The sequence below is a fragment of the Aspergillus pseudotamarii genome, assembly GCF_009193445.1.
Source record: "Aspergillus pseudotamarii strain CBS 117625 unplaced genomic scaffold BDV38scaffold_48, whole genome shotgun sequence".
Classification (NCBI taxonomy): Eukaryota; Fungi; Ascomycota; class Eurotiomycetes; order Eurotiales; family Aspergillaceae; genus Aspergillus; species Aspergillus pseudotamarii.
In genome coordinates this window covers 138,250-155,368 of record NW_022475062.1, presented here as the reverse complement: position 1 = coordinate 155,368, position 17,119 = coordinate 138,250, and the positions used below count along the sequence as shown (strand labels likewise).

Genomic DNA, 17,119 nt, shown 5'->3' with positions numbered 1-17,119 from the left:
GACCCCAATTGCTGCTCTCGACCGCATTCCCCGGATCGACCACCAAAAGTCCTGTGTCAAGTCTTACGTCATCCGCCCATGACTCCCGCCGAAAGTCATGATCACACTGAAGGACAAGGTTGTCAAGTAAGAGCGGTGATCTCTTACTTTACTTGGGCTGAGAGCTCAAGCTTAACTACATCGAGCTATCGCTTCCTACCCAACGTTTTAAACATTCTCACAGCAATAACTCGCCAAACCTTTCTCCGATTGCGTTTGTACCACTCCTCTACCTCCACGTTGACGACTCAGCAGCCTTATCCCTTTCAGCTCTACTGCATCCACCTTCCCTGTGGTTCGTCTTGATTGCGCCCTCCGTCATTCTCGCAACGCTGCTACCTAATGGGAATCGATATATCCAACGATGTCACCTTAGTCTAGCCTCGATCTCTAACCATGACTACGGATTCTGCTCTTACGTTGGTCTTACCCCATGCAACGAGTAATGATGTATACCTACGTTCCGCCTCAACTAACGCGCTTCCCTGCTATTCTAGGTACCATTCGACCGAGTCTCTAATCCTTCCGAAAAAGCGACGCTTCTTTCCCTTCAAAATCCCAATTTTGTCAGTATCCTAAACTTAGCGCAACATGGTCGCACGCTTAGTTTGAATTAACAATCAACTAGCCATCCACAACTTCACAATTATATCAGCACCGCCGACCCTGATAGGATTTACGTTGTCGTCGACAGAGTCATATATTCAATTCACATATCATCGCAAAAACGAGAGACCCTAGCTGTTATCCCGTTTGAACCCAGATGTCTTGCCGCGGGCTACGGTTGGATCGCCGTTGGAGGTAATGAGAACGGTGAATGTGCTTTTATCAAGATCTCCGAAAGGGGAGTGCGTGTACGAGAGGACACATCAACTTCTCAACCTTCAGATATTGACAGTGCCTTGCCGATTGATCTTGGCGCGCCTACAAGAATCTCCCAATCCTGGCTTTCTGGCGACCAACCGGATTCAGCACAGGATGCCGACCAAAGGCAACTGCCGGATGTCCAGCTGCATAAATTTGGTGGCGAGATCGTTAACTCCGTGACCATCCACCGGCTACCTGGCGATGGAAAAGGCTTAGCGGATGAAGACATTATCATTCTCAGGTATTGCGGTCACATCCTACTGTCAAACCACTGTCGTGCTGATGAATCCTGCCAGTAATAATGATAGGTCGGTCACCGTTTATTCTCTGACCCGGTCGAAGGTTCTCAAGGTCCTCAATCACCCAGCATGCATGAATTATGCGATCGTCTCTCCAGACTCCACCATCCTGGCTGCTGTTGGTGATGAAACCCGCGCGTATTTCTATGATATCACCCGGGATTTCGATACAACCGTCCTGACAGAAAGTGGCGAAAAGCTTACTGGCTGGAACTGGGACCCTCTCCGCTCCATTGAGATGGATATCGGCACTCGGATCGACGATGGGTGCTGCTTTGCTATTGCATTCTCCCAGTTTAGTCGACTGTGCGCCATTGGGTCTCAATCCGGGGTTATTACCGTGTTTGACGTTAAAACGCTTCGGGATATTACCCACGAACCAGATGAGAAGAGTTCAATAATATGTCATTTCAATTCTTCAAGGCTTTGTTGCAATGGCGGTGCTGTGCGTTGTATGGCTTTTGCGCCCGAACCTTGGGACCTTCTGGTGTGGCTTGAAGACAAGGGTCGGGCTGGAATTGCAGATGTTCGCCAGGGTTTTCTGCGTAGGCAGATCATCCATTTGGACAACGATGATCCCGAGGTAGAGGAAGTTCGTACTGACCCATTATTGGACGATTCGGTGGGCTTGGAACTTGAGATTGATGGTCGATTTAGCCCAGTATCTGGCGCAGATGCAGGACAGCGGACCGCTCTGGGATCGATTAACACCCCGCCAAATGAGTTAGCTGGGGAGACGTCCGACAATCCGCCGTTGCGTGATGCTCTGTTACAGGATCTCACCGACAGGGAGAGGTTGATCGTAGAGTTTCTGAACACAGCTCGGTGGACCTCAAGGCTCGAAGAGGGTTTAACGGAGAGACGAGCCAGGGCTAGTGCTCATCCACATCCTGCACCACGCTTGCGATTCCAAGGTTCCACAGATGTGTCCAATCGCACTTCTCGTCCCACTTCGCCCCTTCGCCATGGAGATTCGCTCCAGGACACTTCGCGAGATGGCACCTCAGCGCAGCCAGGCACCAGCGAGCGCAGACACAATGCTAGACGCCAAGCTTCTGTTATCCTATCCCAAGGCAACTCTGAAACACGCAATAGAACTCCGGAGGCGGGCAGCTCAAACATAGAAACACAACCAAGCATTACACTCAGTTGGACTGCTTCGCCCTCCGAGATACAATCGATCGTATCTGACACTCGTCAGCGTGCTGCCGACTCGTCGAGTGATCAGAGTAGTTCTAGTGGTAACGAAACGGGTGTAGGAAGTCGGAATTATGGGACTTTAGGGCGCCCGTCCGCCACCTTTGACTATTCCGCAGCCCCTGTAGACTCGATACCACGGCCACGGGACCATCAGCGATCCCGTTCCGGGCACAGGCATACTGAAAGACAGGACAACCTGGCTAGTACCCGACACGAACCTTTACGTGTATCGAACACGGAACTGAGAACCAACGTGGCGGCAGAGCGCCTTCGACGACAAAGACAGGTCGTCAACGAAACACATAGTCGAAACCACCCACGCTATCGACAGCAGGTATTAGGCATCGACAACGCCCGCTCTCCTCGCTGGATTAGGAGTATCTTAAACGAGCTTCCAGACCGCAGTTTGGGAGTTGGACAAAGAGATCAAGGGCCAGGGAGTGCTGCTGGAATTGGGTGGGGTGCAGACGGCAGAACATTGTAGGTACCCAGCGTACATTAACGATGACAAAGCTAACTTGCATAGGTACGTCGCGACTGTCGATGGTATATTCGAATACCAGATTAACATTGCAGACCGAAAAACATTCCCCGTTGTCAATTACCGCTAGATCATCACTCTGTTTCAAGGTTTTGTTTCACAGCTGAGCTGTGACTTTTTCATTTTTATATTTGGCGCTGCTTAATGTTGAAATAATATGGCCCGGTACCCTTTCTGAGAAAGGATTCTGATTCCTTCGCGTTCCTTATCATGGCGACAGTCGCAGAAGGATATGATTGACGGTGTTGGTGTTGCAACTTATTGTCATATCCTCTGTTTTCGAGTTTGGGCTTGATATGCGATCTCCCGCATCATCATATCTTGGAGATACCATCTATTTTCACATTCGCTTCTCTCTTTCCTTTCCTCGCCAAGTTTGTTTCCTTCTCTGACTCGGTTAAGGATTCACACTACTCGTCATCTTTAAAGGCGTCCGTTTGTGCATAGTTGATTCAATTGTCTCGTTGCATTGGCTTCCAGGCGTTGGGGAAAGGAAATGGGTCGCAGTATATGCAAGGATGGTTATAGTAGTACGTGAAAAGTTTCCCTGTATTTCTGGATCAGTGCTATGTAAAAATGGGTCAGAATGATTGAAAAACAACATGACCTCTGATTGTAAAGCGGGCAGTAGACCTTTTAATTTGGATGTATACGAAGAAGCAATGGCTGGAAATATTATATGTACTTTTTGCGTGCAAAGCTAAACACACTATATCAGGGCACTGTTCCATCAATAGGAAGTGCTACTAGGGAGAAACCACGCACAATCTCAGTAGCTTCAGATTAGGGTTCTTACCTGCATGGATCCTAGCCACTAGTCCTGAGGCAAGCCAAGGTTAGCCATACGATAGTACTAGTTGTACATAGATCACACGCTCGTCGCCACAGTCTGGGGTATTCCACATATAGTTCCATATGGGCCTTTTCTGGAAGTTATGATCTAGGCCTGGAGGTGGCCTTGATTTCATTGAGATAAGAAACATCATTGATTCCTTGCGGTTAGAAGTACAGTCTGTAGACTTTTTCCCCCCTCGGGTCCTCATATGTTTAGGTATAGGATAATGTTGTTTAAAAAAATGCAGCGCTATACGTTAGAACCTTCCTTTTGTTACTTCTTGCGTTTATACAGTGTAAACAAGGGGGGATACAGGGCTCGTTCAAAAACTGCATGGGTGTATCTACTTCCTGGTTCCCCTGGGTTTGAATAAAAGCTTTGTTGTTCTCGATTATATATATATGCCTGTGTTGAGTTTCTCTATATACTCGACAGCGTCCCGACACCTATAGGAGACCGCTCGATTCTATTCAATTAAAGCGAACCCGAACCTTCATTAACGAAACTTACCACCTAGATGATAGGCAGTGTGTATTCGGCAAGTTCATAATGACATAAGTGTTGGGCCCGGGGATTGTTGAGATACTTCTAGAAACAGCTAGCGTTTATGTACGATGCATCAACATGGACGGGTAGATAAGATATAGGAGCATAGAATTTTTTTACTATTCTTGGTCAAAGAACTTTTCTAAAGAAAAAGCAACCTGGCATTGCGGCGTTACTCCAAATGGAGAATGGTAAAAAGGAAAACAAAGAAAATAGACTGAAAGGCAAGGAAACAGAAAATAAAATAAAAGGAAATTTCCTCGGCTTGGCTTCTTTGGTATGTACATACCGGGTGGCCAATGTACAGTACCAATATGTCGCCACACTACTCCATACAGAGTACATGATAGCTCCATTCGAAAAATTGAGATAATGGCAAGCACACGTTCTAGGTTAGTTGAGAAAGAGATTTAATCAGATGAAACGAAACAATTGGTTTTTGACACTGGTCCATTCTCTATTCTACGTGTGTTATGCGTAGGGGTCTTCTCCCTTCCATACTAGTACCTACTCCGTACATTGGCAGCAAAAGGAAGAAAAATAAAGCTCCACCATATTAGCAATTGATCCTATAGTTGTACAGATCATCTTGTACAGTTCACGAATCAAGACTAAACCATGAATGATCCGTTAAACGGTCTAGGATATGGGATCAAAAGATCCATATTGACTCGGACAAAAGCCTCCACACCTCAGCTATCCATTACGGAGTCTTCCTACTAACTCCGTAGTGTCACTCGTAGGAATGGGACTCTCTCCGGCGGGAAACACAGCTCTAGTGGGTGGCGAAGCCGATTGGCTCGGTTACCCAGGCGGTCAAAAGGCAGCCCGGTTACTCATTGGTGGCCAGCTACGTTGCTGTGATTCTACCAACTTCGACGACGGGCCGAAGCTCTCCGTGACAATTTTTACTACTGCCGGTCTCCCTTCTTTTTATGTTTCCCTCTCCCCCGGAAAAGACCTGAAAACCATCATCTCCTTTTAATCACTCCTCACCCTCTCAACCTACCTTTTTCTCTCTCATCTACATCTCATCTCTCCCTTCGATTGAGTCGATTGGAGTTTTTTATATTTTCTTTTAATTTGTGTATTATTTATCTTTCTTTAATTCCCAATCACAATGTTGCCATCGCGTATCACTCGCGCGGTATGTATTTTCTTCCCAACAAATAGACCTTCGCCTAATTGCATTGGAGACAAAAACTGACTTGACTTTTGCATGTAACAGCTCCCGCGCACTGCTTTCACCCGCGCCGCCGGTCTCAGAGTCCCCAGCACATCCTTCCGGAGATGGAACTCGACGGAGGGTGGTGAGGAGAAGGTGAAGGGCCAGGTCATCGGTATTGACTTGGGTATGTTTGCTCCAAAAAAAAAACCAATTCATCAAAACAAGCTTCTAATGAATATCTTTAGGTACCACCAACTCTGCTGTCGCTGTCATGGAGGGAAAGACCCCCAAAATCATTGAGAACGCTGAAGGTACGTGAAAAATTTTTCGTCGTAGGGAGCTCGGCATATGATTGGTGAGCTCTGCGGCTAACGTGCAATCAAAAGGTGCCCGCACAACTCCTTCCGTTGTCGGTTTCGCTCAAGATGGCGAGCGTCTCGTTGGTATCGCTGCCAAGCGTCAGGCTGTTGTCAACCCCGAGAACACTCTTTTCGCCACCAAGCGTCTCATCGGTCGCAAGTTCACCGATGCTGAGGTTCAGCGTGACATCAAGGAGGTTCCTTACAAGATCGTTCAGCACGACAACGGCGATGCCTGGGTTGAGGCTCGTGGCCAGAAGTACTCCCCTTCTCAGATTGGTGGTTTCGTCCTCAACAAGATGAAGGAGACTGCCGAGAACTACCTCAGCAAGCCCGTTAAGAACGCCGTCGTCACTGTTCCTGCCTACTTCAACGACTCCCAGCGTCAGGCTACTAAGGATGCCGGTCAGATCGCTGGTCTCAACGTCCTCCGTGTCGTCAACGAGCCTACTGCTGCTGCCCTTGCCTATGGTCTGGAGAAGGAGGCTGACCGTGTCGTCGCTGTCTACGATCTTGGTGGTGGTACCTTCGATATCTCCGTTCTGGAGATCCAGAAGGGTGTCTTCGAGGTCAAGTCTACCAACGGTGACACTCACCTCGGTGGTGAGGACTTCGATATCAACCTTGTTCGCCACATCGTCCAGGAGTTCAAGAAGGAGTCTGGCCTCGACCTCTCCGGCGACCGCATGGCTATCCAGCGTATCCGTGAGGCTGCTGAGAAGGCTAAGATCGAACTTTCCTCTTCTCTCCAGACTGAGATCAACCTTCCTTTCATCACTGCTGATGCCAGCGGTGCTAAGCACATCAACCTCAAGATGACTCGTTCCAACCTCGAGTCTCTCGTTGACCCCCTCATCAGCCGCACTGTTGAGCCCGTCCGCAAGGCTCTGAAGGATGCCAACCTCCAGGCCAGCGAGATCCAGGACGTCATCCTTGTTGGTGGTATGACCCGTATGCCCAAGGTCACCGAGTCCGTCAAGTCCATCTTCGGCCGTGAGCCCGCCAAGTCTGTCAACCCTGATGAGGCTGTTGCCATTGGTGCCGCTATCCAGGGTGCTGTCCTTGCTGGTGAGGTCACCGACGTCCTTCTCCTTGATGTCACCCCCCTCTCTCTCGGTATCGAGACCCTCGGTGGTGTCTTCACCCGTCTGATCAACCGTAACACCACTATCCCCACCAAGAAGTCCCAGACTTTCTCTACCGCTGCCGACTACCAGACCGCCGTCGAGATCAAGGTCTTCCAGGGTGAGCGTGAGCTCGTCAAGGACAACAAGCTGCTCGGAAACTTCCAGCTTGTTGGTATCCCCCCTGCCCACCGTGGTGTTCCTCAGATTGAGGTCACCTTCGACATTGATGCTGACAGCATCGTCCACGTCCACGCTAAGGACAAGTCCACCAACAAGGACCAGTCCATCACCATTGCCTCTGGCTCCGGTCTCTCTGACTCTGAGATCCAGTCCATGGTTGAGGATGCTGAGAAGTATGGTGCTCAGGACAAGGAGCGCAAGTCTGCAATTGAGGCTGCCAACCGTGCCGACAGCGTCCTGAACGACACTGAGAAGGCTCTCAAGGAGTTCGAGGACCGCCTTGACAAGGCTGAGGCTGAGCAGATCCGTGAGAAGATCTCTGCTCTCCGTGAGTTCGTTGTCAAGAACCAGTCCGGCGAGGGCACCGCCACTGCTGAGGAGCTTAAGCAGAAGACCGATGAGCTCCAGAATGCCAGCTTGACCCTCTTCGACAAGATGCACAAGGCCAACGCCGAGCAGCAGCAGCAGTCTCAGGCTGGCGAGGCCAACCAGGGCGAGAACAAGGCCTAAATGTACCACCACTGATTGCCCCTGTTCCTGAAAAGGTTCATGGTTGATCGATTCCCTGTATCTCTCCTATATCCTCCTTCTCGTCTCGTCTAGAGATTTCTCTCTTCACCGTTGTTTTAACACGCATATGATATGTATACATACCAATAGTTTTGATTTCTATGCCCTCTGCTCGGTGTATGGGTGTTTGTTGTTTTATGCTCGTTTGTACTGGAACCGGTTGCCTTCATACCTTTTTGGGTCGGATGAGCATACTTGAAACGTTTCTTCTTCTGTTTGTTGGGAGTCAATCCTTGACGGATTCAAGGATTGTCTACACTTGTAACTTTAATGACATTTAACGGCTGGGGACCACGAAAAAAGGGTTTATCCGGAGCATGTGTTAATAGAATAGGAAATTCTCCTCTCGATTCAACGAACTTGACTTTTTTTCCTTTTGATCTCTTTACAGATCTTGAGTAGGCAGCGTTTCTTACCATGAAACCAAACGTGCCTGAGCTGGATAGCTTGTGTTCGAAACACCTAGTCGTAGCCCATAAATTCCCTGCCCCGTTTGCATTCTGGAAACGTTCAGAATTCTCCCAAGTGGGCCGAGGGGTGCGCGCGTTCAACGGAGTAGTGTATCCTAGATGATGACCAATGTCGCCGCTATTTTCTCATTCATTTTGCTTTTCTTAGTACATATTACTATCTGCATTCGGGGGTTGGTAATCCTCTGGTTTCCTTGTTTCTCTTAACCAAGAAATTCTACACACCATGCTAGCCAACTGTCTTTACATACATGCATGTGCATCGTACAGAAAATCATGTACAGAGCACATATATTCGACCAGCACAAGTAGAACTACGAGTAATATCTGCAAAAACTTAAAGAAAAAAAAAGGAAACAAAACGAAAACAAGAAAAACCCTAGACTAACTAACCCAAGCGGTATAGTTTCCTCGAACTAAACTCGAGCTGAAGCAGATTGGACCCAACCTTTGGGACAGACACACACATTTCGTGTTGTCCTTTGCCAGCTGTTCACTAGTTTTGGCTGATGATCGCAGAACCATTCTAAATTAATTAAAATCAGTATTTTAGTCCGGTGGGTAACGAATCAGAATCCGATTTTCAATGCTAAGGCAAGACACACCATTCTGTTGCTAAAGCCCGCCATTCCACTGTTAAGTTAGCTTAGAATGATTTCTCTTTTCTTGATTAGTTGGTTTGTTTAGTTAGTGAGTTAGTTGGTGGTGGGTTCCATTTTTTATTAATTACTTTTTAGTTTGCTTATTGGGCTTTGGACTTGGCGACTTATGAAGAAGGTGAGTCAAAGTAGGTTAAGTAATTAACATGCCATTTTTTTTTTTTGTTTTTGATATGATTAAGATATGATCATAAGGTTGTTGGGGAAGCCGAGGATGAAAGGAAGATTTGAAGCTCTCACCGATAGAATGGTGAAAAACGGCAGAAACAAGAAAGAAAAGCGAGAAAACAAAGGTACCCCGTTGTTGGCGGGTATGTTCCAATAGTAGTGGAATTCCTTGCATCGCGAGAGGGTCTATATCGATCTCTGCCTTGGAATTCAACACTTTTATTAATCCATAATATGTAAACAGCTTGGAAGTTTGGGTGTTACAACTTTACAGGGCTTGTTTTGTTTTGTTTTATTTATTATTGTCATTGTCCTCTTTTTTTTTTCTTTTACTCTTCTTCACTCGTATCCTCAAGTAGGAAGAGAAAGAGCAGAGAGGGGATTGGGGGAGATTGGGGGGGAGGTTAGGAGGGAGGACACACTCTCCCGGGTTTGGTTAAAAAAAAATAAAAATAAAAATAATAAACCCAACGGAGGGAAAGAATTATCTTATTGGAATGTTAAAAGGGGGGTGTGTGGGCTTGACACAACTGCAGTGTGTGTGTATGTGTATGTGTGGATTGTGATACACATTGTGGAGAAAGATATGCAGGATTGACAATACTTTTTGGACTTATCAAACCACTTGTTTATACTCTGGATAAACTATGCTAATATAGTTCAATGGTTGAATAAGCTGGCCAGAACCACCTGTGGTGTATGGACAAGTTGCTCCCCAAATATGGGGTAGGCTGATAACTATCCCAGCGGCGCTATTATAATGAGAGCATGTTATAGGTTGGTTAGTGTTAGGTCATTACTATCAAGGGTTGAAATGTGGCCAATCGATGACTTTTGTTCCCTATAATAATGCATATTATGAATGTTGGTGGTGGTGGAGGAGGAGGAGGAGGAGGAGGAGGAGGAGGAGGTGGGAGAGGAGACGACGACAACAACTACAATGCTACTGCTGATGATGTATGTTCTTTAGCTGTACCCTCCCATCCGGCATTACACAGGGCTCCACTGAGAGACTTGCAGTAGAGAAACAAATCAACGTTGGACACAACTGCAGTTAGGAGCTCCTGTCAAGGATTGAAAGACTTGTTACAGATACGGAGTAGAGGGAAGGGATAAGTGGGTTAATTGTCTACTCTTTTTCTTGTTATTTTCGATCTGGAGGGGGAAACTGAGGGGAGGAGGAGATACTCTTCAGAAAGCAAAAAGGATCGATCACCCACACTCTAACCAAAGAAAACAGATGAGACGACGGGACTGTACCTGACCCAGATTCTTACAATGATCACATCTCAATCAAATTAAAAATAACTGTCATTTCCTGAATCCAAGGATTGCAATGATGAATCTTTGGTTCGTGACCCATGAATAAGACGACTCCGTAGGAAGACTCACTTTCTCTTGTGTCTGGTCGCTCATCCTGGCTCGCCCTGATTTGCTGATCACTTTTCTCTTGCTCCATACGGAGTCTGAATCTCCAGTTGGACTTTTCTGGGTCTTCCCCACTTAGTTAATACTCATTACCAGATGGGCCTTTTCATCCCTTAAGGAACAGGTAACTTGTTTTCCCTCCTTCCCGTGACCTTTTCTTTTTCTCTCGGAGTTCCTTTTTTTCCAGGCAGGGAAATTGTTGCCACATTTCCGCCCTTTCCCCCAAAACCCACCCTCAGGAGGTTTCATCTGGAGTATTAGATATTTTGTGGCAGGACAATCCAGGAGTTACGACTACTACTAGTACTATTTGGTAGTAGGTGACCAATACTAACTAATGGAAATTCACTGGTGATCACGCATTACACAATCCACTAATTTTCCATGATCTTCCACATCCCTCCTCATTTAACCATGTTACATATAGGTAGTAGATCATTGCGCCCTGATTGGCCCGTCTCAGCTAAAAATAAAATAACATGTTAGAAAAAATTGTTGCCCGTCTAGGTTTTCCTGTATTCTCCCTCTGTTCATGTGGAAAGAGAAGAACGCCTCGAAGTTTGGTTTACGAATTCGTCAGTGGGATTCTCCCGTTTCCAGGAGATCAATGGAATTTTGATATGTGGATTTGGGCACCGTTACTCCGTATTGTTTCTGCATTGGATCGAATCGAAACCGATTTATGTGTGTGTGGCTAGGGTGGGTTTGTCCTTTTTTTAATATTTTATTTAATTGTTTTCTAAATCCTTTTCTTTCTTTGGGTCGGTGTCGCGCGTCTTGTACCCTATGTTTCTGTACATAGTAGTACATCTCAGATCCTGGACTGGGGGTGATAAATTAAAAAAACTATACATCAATGAGTTGATTGTGTTTGTCACTAGTGTGACAGTAGTGGGTATTTATTAGGAGGGGGTCCAACAGAACACAGCACATTGGATGATTGGGGGGGCAAAACACTTGGTAATACCCAGGTAATTAATTCAATGTAATCATGATCAGAAAGGGAGGGCTTGAGAAAAAATGGAAAAAATGGAAAAAATGGAAGGAAAAATGGAAGAAAAAAATGGAAGAAGAAAATATCCATCTAGGAAAATGATTTTTTTTTTTATTATGAGCAGAAGTAAGAATCCTTACAAACACCTGAAGCTATTTGTCGATATCCAGGTGCTGAAGCACTGAAGAATATAATTATTGTAATGAATCTTCATTTCTTGTGCTACCCTCCCCCTGGGCCCATGTAAGGCTGGTGATGTAAATTGACAATTATTACTACATCTGATACTTGGAGCTCAAACTCGATCCATGGACTTGTTTGTTTGGAACTGACCGCAAAAGTCAAAATGGGGTTCAAAACTACTAGTATACTAAGTTAGTTTAGTGAACTAGAGCTGTCCCAATTGAAGTCACCATTATTATTGATTTCTTCCTTTCTCTTTCCCTCGCTCTCTCTTTTTTTTTTTCCTTTAGCCTCTTACCTTTTTTTTTTCTAACCATTTTATTATTTTTTTTACTCAACCTTTTTTTTTTTTTTTTTTTTTTTTTTTTTTTTTTTTTTTTTTTCATTTCTCAAAAAAAGTTTAGAGGAAAAACAGACGAAAAATAAAACCAGATAAACTTTTACCATCATCAATTAGCATTACCGCCTATTTATCATCGGCGGTCTTGACTTCCAATCCGTTGAATCCCTTGCTTGACCGTTACCACTTCTTCAACTTTGACTGGGTGACAAAACCATCACCGAAAGGGTCCACGGGAAATTTCCTGGTCACTGTACTTTTCTTGAGGGGGAAAAAACGGGCAGAGTGCAGCGCGCTAGCGGTTTGTTTTTCTTCTTCCTGTTCTTGGGGAAGTACTTTCTTTTACTTTGTTCGACATTCTATTGCTGCAAGTGTAAGTCTTGATTCTTATTCGAGTACTTCGGGGTTTCCTTGTCAAATCCCTACTCTATCGCCCATACTCCTCTGATACTAGCATTGACTTTCTTCTCTGCCCTCTTATCTATCATTCTTAGCCCTCTTATATTCAACCCTTCCGCACCCTACATTCTGTCACTGCTGGACTTTTTTTTTTTTTTTTTTCGTCCTTTCTGGCTTTGACTCCTTCTGTTCCATTCTCCCCTGCTTTAGATATTTTGTTTCATCATATTTTACTTTTTATTTATAATCCTTTTCTTGCATCGTTCACTGTTTATTCACCTTTTGAGTTCCATCCGCTTCACCACCAACTCTACTTACATGGTGCATACTCCCGGACAAAAGATAAAGTAAAAAAAAAAAAAGTCATTTCGCTAACCTTGGTTGCTTCTTCAGTTGTCCATCATGACAGTTGCTGCACCGCCTGTGGCACCCGTTCACGAAAATGGTATTAACGGCAGTGCCCCCGGGCACCACCATGTCAACATGAGCCTGCCACGTTTCCACCCAATCGCAATGAATCCGAGCCAACCAGTGCATCCCGAGCAAATGATGCCAAATCATTCTCATTTCCGTCCTTTTCCTCCACCTCATCCTATGCAAGAAGCGGGCCCACCGGGCCCGGCTCCTCATCCTCCTTCTCATATAGATCAGATTGATGCTCGCTTGAGGCAATTGGAACATGAAGAAGCAGCTCGTATGGCCGCTCGTAGCCACCTTCTTGCTATTCGAAAGCGGGAAGACGAAGAATTTCGTAGGATGACTGAGAGTGCCGAAGCCGAAGAAGAGGTATGCTATATACTTTATGATTAACTCGAGCACCCGCTAGATATAAGTCTGACATGGGGAATTGCCCGCACAATAGGAACTTCGTAGGCAACGGAAACGACTGAAGCGAGAATCTATGGGATTGGGGTATAATGCAAGCATGGACTCTCCGCCACTGCGGCCGACGCCGCCACGTCGTTTGTCAGAGACCAATGCAGCTACCACCCTTGCGTTCTTCAAGCAGCAAAGTCCTCCAGAGCCTCGTCCCATCCCTCCACCGCCTGTACAAGCACCGCCGTCTCATCCTCCCCCTCAGCATATGCCTCATGACCCCACTGCCGGCACAATTCGACGAAAGCAAAAATATACCATTAAAAATGTTGAGGCTTGGGGTGAACGTCATGGACGACCTGCAGCACACGACCCGTCTGGACGCGCGTTGTGGAAGCGACCATCGGATGGTAGTTTAGTGTATCTGACCTGCCCAGTTTCCGGCTGTGGAAAGGCTGACTTTGTGACGCTCCACGGTTTCATGTGCCACTTGACAAAGAAGCATAAAGATCGCAGTCTGGGTAGCCAATCAAGGGCGTTGGAAGTTTGCGGGATTGTCTATGACCCTAATGCACCCCTTCCGCCGGTATCGACGGTACCGCGTGCGTCGACCGAAGAAAGTCGCGGGGACTCGGCCCCTACAGATCCTGAAGGTTACCCACAGGAGATGGATTACTCTTCCGCATCGGATGATGACGAGAGCCGAAAGAACCCCGTGAAGATAGAGGCGGCAGATCGGACTTTACCCGTACCGACGGTCCCCTTCCCGCACCCTGAGGAGCCATCGAAAGCACGAAAGCTCAATAATTCTACAAAACAGTCGATATCCTCTATAATTGATCGTGAACCAGAAGATGAGCCCCGGGAGCGTTTAGTTTCTATCCCCCCTCGCCCAGTCGAGGCCCTATCGCGAGCCTCATCGGAGCAAAAGCCCTCCATGTCAAATGAAACTGAGGTGGCTCGGCCCGATGAACGAAATCAGGAACCAAATGAGTCGAAGGAGACCACCGAGTCAAAATAATACAATCGATCCTATTTATTTTTCTATAATACGGTCTGTTGCGCTATAAAAAAATACGCAGAACTTGCATTTGCCTCCTACGAGCACGCTTTAGCTTTTGACTACTTTGCAGCTGCGTGAATACCCTTCTATGCATTCTTGGGTGGCTTTGTCTACTTCATATTTCAATTCTCTTCGAGTAATGTAATGTCTTTTCCATCATTGCTGGTCATTCTGTTTTGGGGCGCTGGTCGACTTGCGTCTGTTCGTTTCCTGTGTCAATTTTGCTTTAACATAGTGGATACCTACGATATAAACCGATCTATATCTATGACCTGTGTGACTTTGTGGGTCACCAAGAAAAATCCCTGTTGTGGTGCTCGCGTGCATTTACTTTGCCGTGTCTCCATTGAGATCTTGCATGCCGTTTATGCATCTCTTTTATGTTACTTAATGGAATTGCGAAGCCCACTAATGGCTTTTTTGCATAATTGCAACAGACCCTTGATATTTGCCAAACAAATAAATCAATATATCATGTTTATGCCTTAAAACACACCTTCCGTCTGCTCAAGATGACCCATGACTGCAAGTGCCCTGAACGGTCGATGATCTGCTTACGCATAGAACAAATTTTCGCTACAGGACAAGCAGATAGCCATCCTCTACATGGAGGTCACCGGTCGTCACCTCAAGACTCCATACATCTCGCGGTCATAACCGGTACACCCCCCCCCCCCCACCTCTACCACATCCCACCTCTTTTTCCTTGCCAAATCTCACTCATGTCCATCCTTCAACACCAACACATGCACCAAATACCCCGAACCAGACGCCAACTTCTTCCCCAACGCCTCATCACTAACCCTCCAAACCCGAAACACCCTCATTGTCTCCCTCAACCAAGCCTCAAACACCTCAGGCGACCGCTGCTGCTGCGCAATCACACAAACCGTCGGCTTCTCTTCCCCCTCCCCCAACTCCCTCCCAGGAGCATACACAGCCCTCAACCGGCAAACATCCGCACAAGTCCGCACAAACGGCGCAATCAACGCCTCGTTATAAATACAATCACAAGATATCAGAACATCAAACCCTTTGTCCTCATGCCCTGTGTTCCCGTCATTAGTAGCAATACTATCTTTCAATGCGGCAGGATCATCCGTTTCCCAATCCAGGGTGGTGAATGTGACATTTGTGCTTTGGGGAGTTGATTTCTGTGATGTTTTGTTGCTGCTGCTGTTGTTATGTTTGGTGGGTTTCCTGTTGCTACCTGGCTTAGACTTGGGGTGTTGTTGCTTTGGGGCGTTGGCCTCGAGGTTGGACCGTAGGAGTCGATGCACGTATTCTTGGTCTGTGGCTATGTAGTGCGTGATTGTGGGGGAGAGGGTCAGGGCTATTAGGCCTGAGATTCCACAGCCGAGTTCAAGGACTGTGGATGTTGGCGTGAGGATTGTGCTGGTCCAGAAGGGGTTGGTTTGCGTTGTTATCCATTCTGCGAAGAGGGGGGTGATTTTCCAGAGGACTGGGTTTGGTTCTATGGTTAGCTCATTGAATGGTGTAGTGTTGGTGGTGGTGGTTGATAGATTGATTGGGTAGGTTGGTTGACTGATAGAGTATGTCGATAGGATATGGCATGAATGTTTGTATGCAGATAAGGTAAGATGTCCCAGGGTCGGAACGGATATAGTGGATTAAATGAATGAATTCATGTGAATGTGATAGCCAAGGATAAAAAAAAAAGGGAAAAGAGATGTTTTACCTGCACCAGTTGTACCGCCCGCGCGCGACGACGACAATAGCGTCGGAGATTGGTTAATGGTATAATCTTGTCCGTGGATGGTTACATCGACAGATGTCGCTCGTGAATCGACGAAGCCCAGATTGGCCGAGGGAATATCTTGTGCGAAGAGAAGAAAGCATTCTAACAAGGATGTGAAATTAACTAGTGCGCGCCGGCTATTTCGTGGGATTTCTTTTTTCTTAGATTTTCGTTCGGGTGATATGAGAGCATAGTAGTTCTACACGGGGGCTACAGATTGAATTGAACGTATGGAACTGTGGTGGAGAATGTTGTGAAAACATACCCTCTTCAGCATCTTCGACTTCTTCGCCGATCAATGACAGGAAGGTGGTGAGTTCTTCCATTGGGTTAGAAGGTAGCTGTGTGTTGGTGCTCTGAGTAAGGTTAGGAGGATCTTGGGAGATTAGATCGGAGGCTCGAGCTTCTAGGGTTAGGATAGTCTAGTTAGTTTGGACCGGGGGGAGAAGCTGCTTCCGCGTCTATCGGGAAGGTAAAATGTCTCGAATGGAAGCTACCTACAGTAGCCTCATTAGCAAAATCTGGACTGTTTTTTCTTGTCTTGTGATGATGCCCAGGATTTTCCCTGTAGCGCCATGTATTGCGCCGATCGGAATAGAAGCGACAGTTGAGAAGAGGGGAGGAAGTAATGTAAGTACCTAATTAGGGTTGAGTCGGGATAGCAGCCGATTGATCTACTGTACTTTTCCATGGACGAGATTTACGGAGTCGAGAGGCATTGTCCATTGTCGCAGATTTTTGTTTGCTGTCGATGACAGCCGAGGAACTTTTGGAGCAGACGTTAACTGGTACCCCTGCTGATTGGTCGATACTGGACCCACTGACTGGATATGAACAGGAAAAGTGGTGCGTAATGAATGCACTTGGTGCAGGCCCTTATGAACTCGTCAGCTTTTGTTATGCATGATTACTACTCTACGAAGGCGAATTCTGCAATGGGAGTTTTCCTCTAGTAATAAGGTAGTGAAATAATTCACTTTTTGAGTCAAGACGGAGATCTTCGAGTGTTGGGCGTTTTTCCCAACAGAATACGGATTAAAGCTTCCCCCGAAGCTCCGGCAGTATACTTTGCAAAGGAGCATGGTCGGTTTATTTGACCATGTATCGGC

General features: G+C 46.5%; 5 protein-coding genes across 5 annotated transcripts; 4 read left to right on the top strand and 1 right to left on the bottom strand.

Annotated features, from left to right (window-relative positions):
- Positions 1-435: 435 nt before the first annotated feature.
- On the top strand, positions 436-3,016 carry BDV38DRAFT_273178 (uncharacterized protein; the record flags this gene model as incomplete). The annotated part of the gene is made up of 5 exons (XM_032057634.1): positions 436-458; positions 537-605; positions 668-887; positions 1,249-2,885; positions 2,932-3,016. The coding sequence occupies 5 exons, from the start codon at positions 436-438 to the stop codon at positions 3,014-3,016; spliced, it is 2,034 nt and encodes a 677-aa protein (XP_031911031.1).
- A 2,431-nt stretch (positions 3,017-5,447) lies between these two features.
- On the top strand, positions 5,448-7,671 carry BDV38DRAFT_273177 (Hsp70 family protein; the record flags this gene model as incomplete). The annotated part of the gene is made up of 4 exons (XM_032057633.1): positions 5,448-5,474; positions 5,556-5,679; positions 5,741-5,806; positions 5,882-7,671. 4 exons carry the CDS (start codon positions 5,448-5,450, stop codon positions 7,669-7,671), a joined length of 2,007 nt encoding a protein of 668 aa, XP_031911030.1.
- Positions 7,672-12,541: 4,870 nt separating this feature from the next.
- BDV38DRAFT_145586 (uncharacterized protein) lies at positions 12,542-14,302 on the top strand. Its single transcript, XM_032051526.1, has 3 exons — positions 12,542-12,693; positions 12,766-13,158; positions 13,235-14,302. Exons 1-3 carry the CDS (start codon positions 12,691-12,693, stop codon positions 14,207-14,209), a joined length of 1,371 nt encoding a protein of 456 aa, XP_031911029.1. The 5' UTR covers positions 12,542-12,690; the 3' UTR covers positions 14,210-14,302.
- BDV38DRAFT_145584 (uncharacterized protein) lies at positions 14,303-14,905 on the top strand. The gene has a single exon (XM_032051525.1). It carries the CDS (start codon positions 14,396-14,398, stop codon positions 14,738-14,740), a length of 345 nt encoding a protein of 114 aa, XP_031911028.1. The 5' UTR covers positions 14,303-14,395; the 3' UTR covers positions 14,741-14,905.
- A 27-nt stretch (positions 14,906-14,932) lies between these two features.
- BDV38DRAFT_145545 (S-adenosylmethionine-dependent methyltransferase) lies at positions 14,933-16,452 on the bottom strand. Its single transcript, XM_032051524.1, has 3 exons — positions 16,276-16,452; positions 15,951-16,112; positions 14,933-15,713 (listed from the first exon to the last, which is right to left on the bottom strand). The coding sequence occupies exons 1-3, from the start codon at positions 16,334-16,336 to the stop codon at positions 14,968-14,970; spliced, it is 969 nt and encodes a 322-aa protein (XP_031911027.1). The 5' UTR covers positions 16,337-16,452; the 3' UTR covers positions 14,933-14,967.
- Between the last annotated feature and the right edge of the window lie 667 nt (positions 16,453-17,119).

Coding starts and splice junctions, on each gene's coding strand:
- BDV38DRAFT_145584 (XM_032051525.1), top strand. CDS start 14,396: ATGTCTTTTCCATCATTGCTGGTCATTCTGTTTTGGGGCGCTGGTCGA.
- BDV38DRAFT_145586 (XM_032051526.1), top strand. Junction 13,159..13,234: donor GTGCCGAAGCCGAAGAAGAG/GTATGCTATATA, acceptor CCCGCACAATAG/GAACTTCGTAGGCAACGGAA.
- BDV38DRAFT_145545 (XM_032051524.1), bottom strand. CDS start 16,336: ATGGAAGAACTCACCACCTTCCTGTCATTGATCGGCGAAGAAGTCGAA. Junction 16,113..16,275: donor AGTCGAAGATGCTGAAGAGG/GTATGTTTTCAC, acceptor CATCCTTGTTAG/AATGCTTTCTTCTCTTCGCA. Junction 15,714..15,950: donor GGGCGGTACAACTGGTGCAG/GTAAAACATCTC, acceptor AACCAAACCCAG/TCCTCTGGAAAATCACCCCC.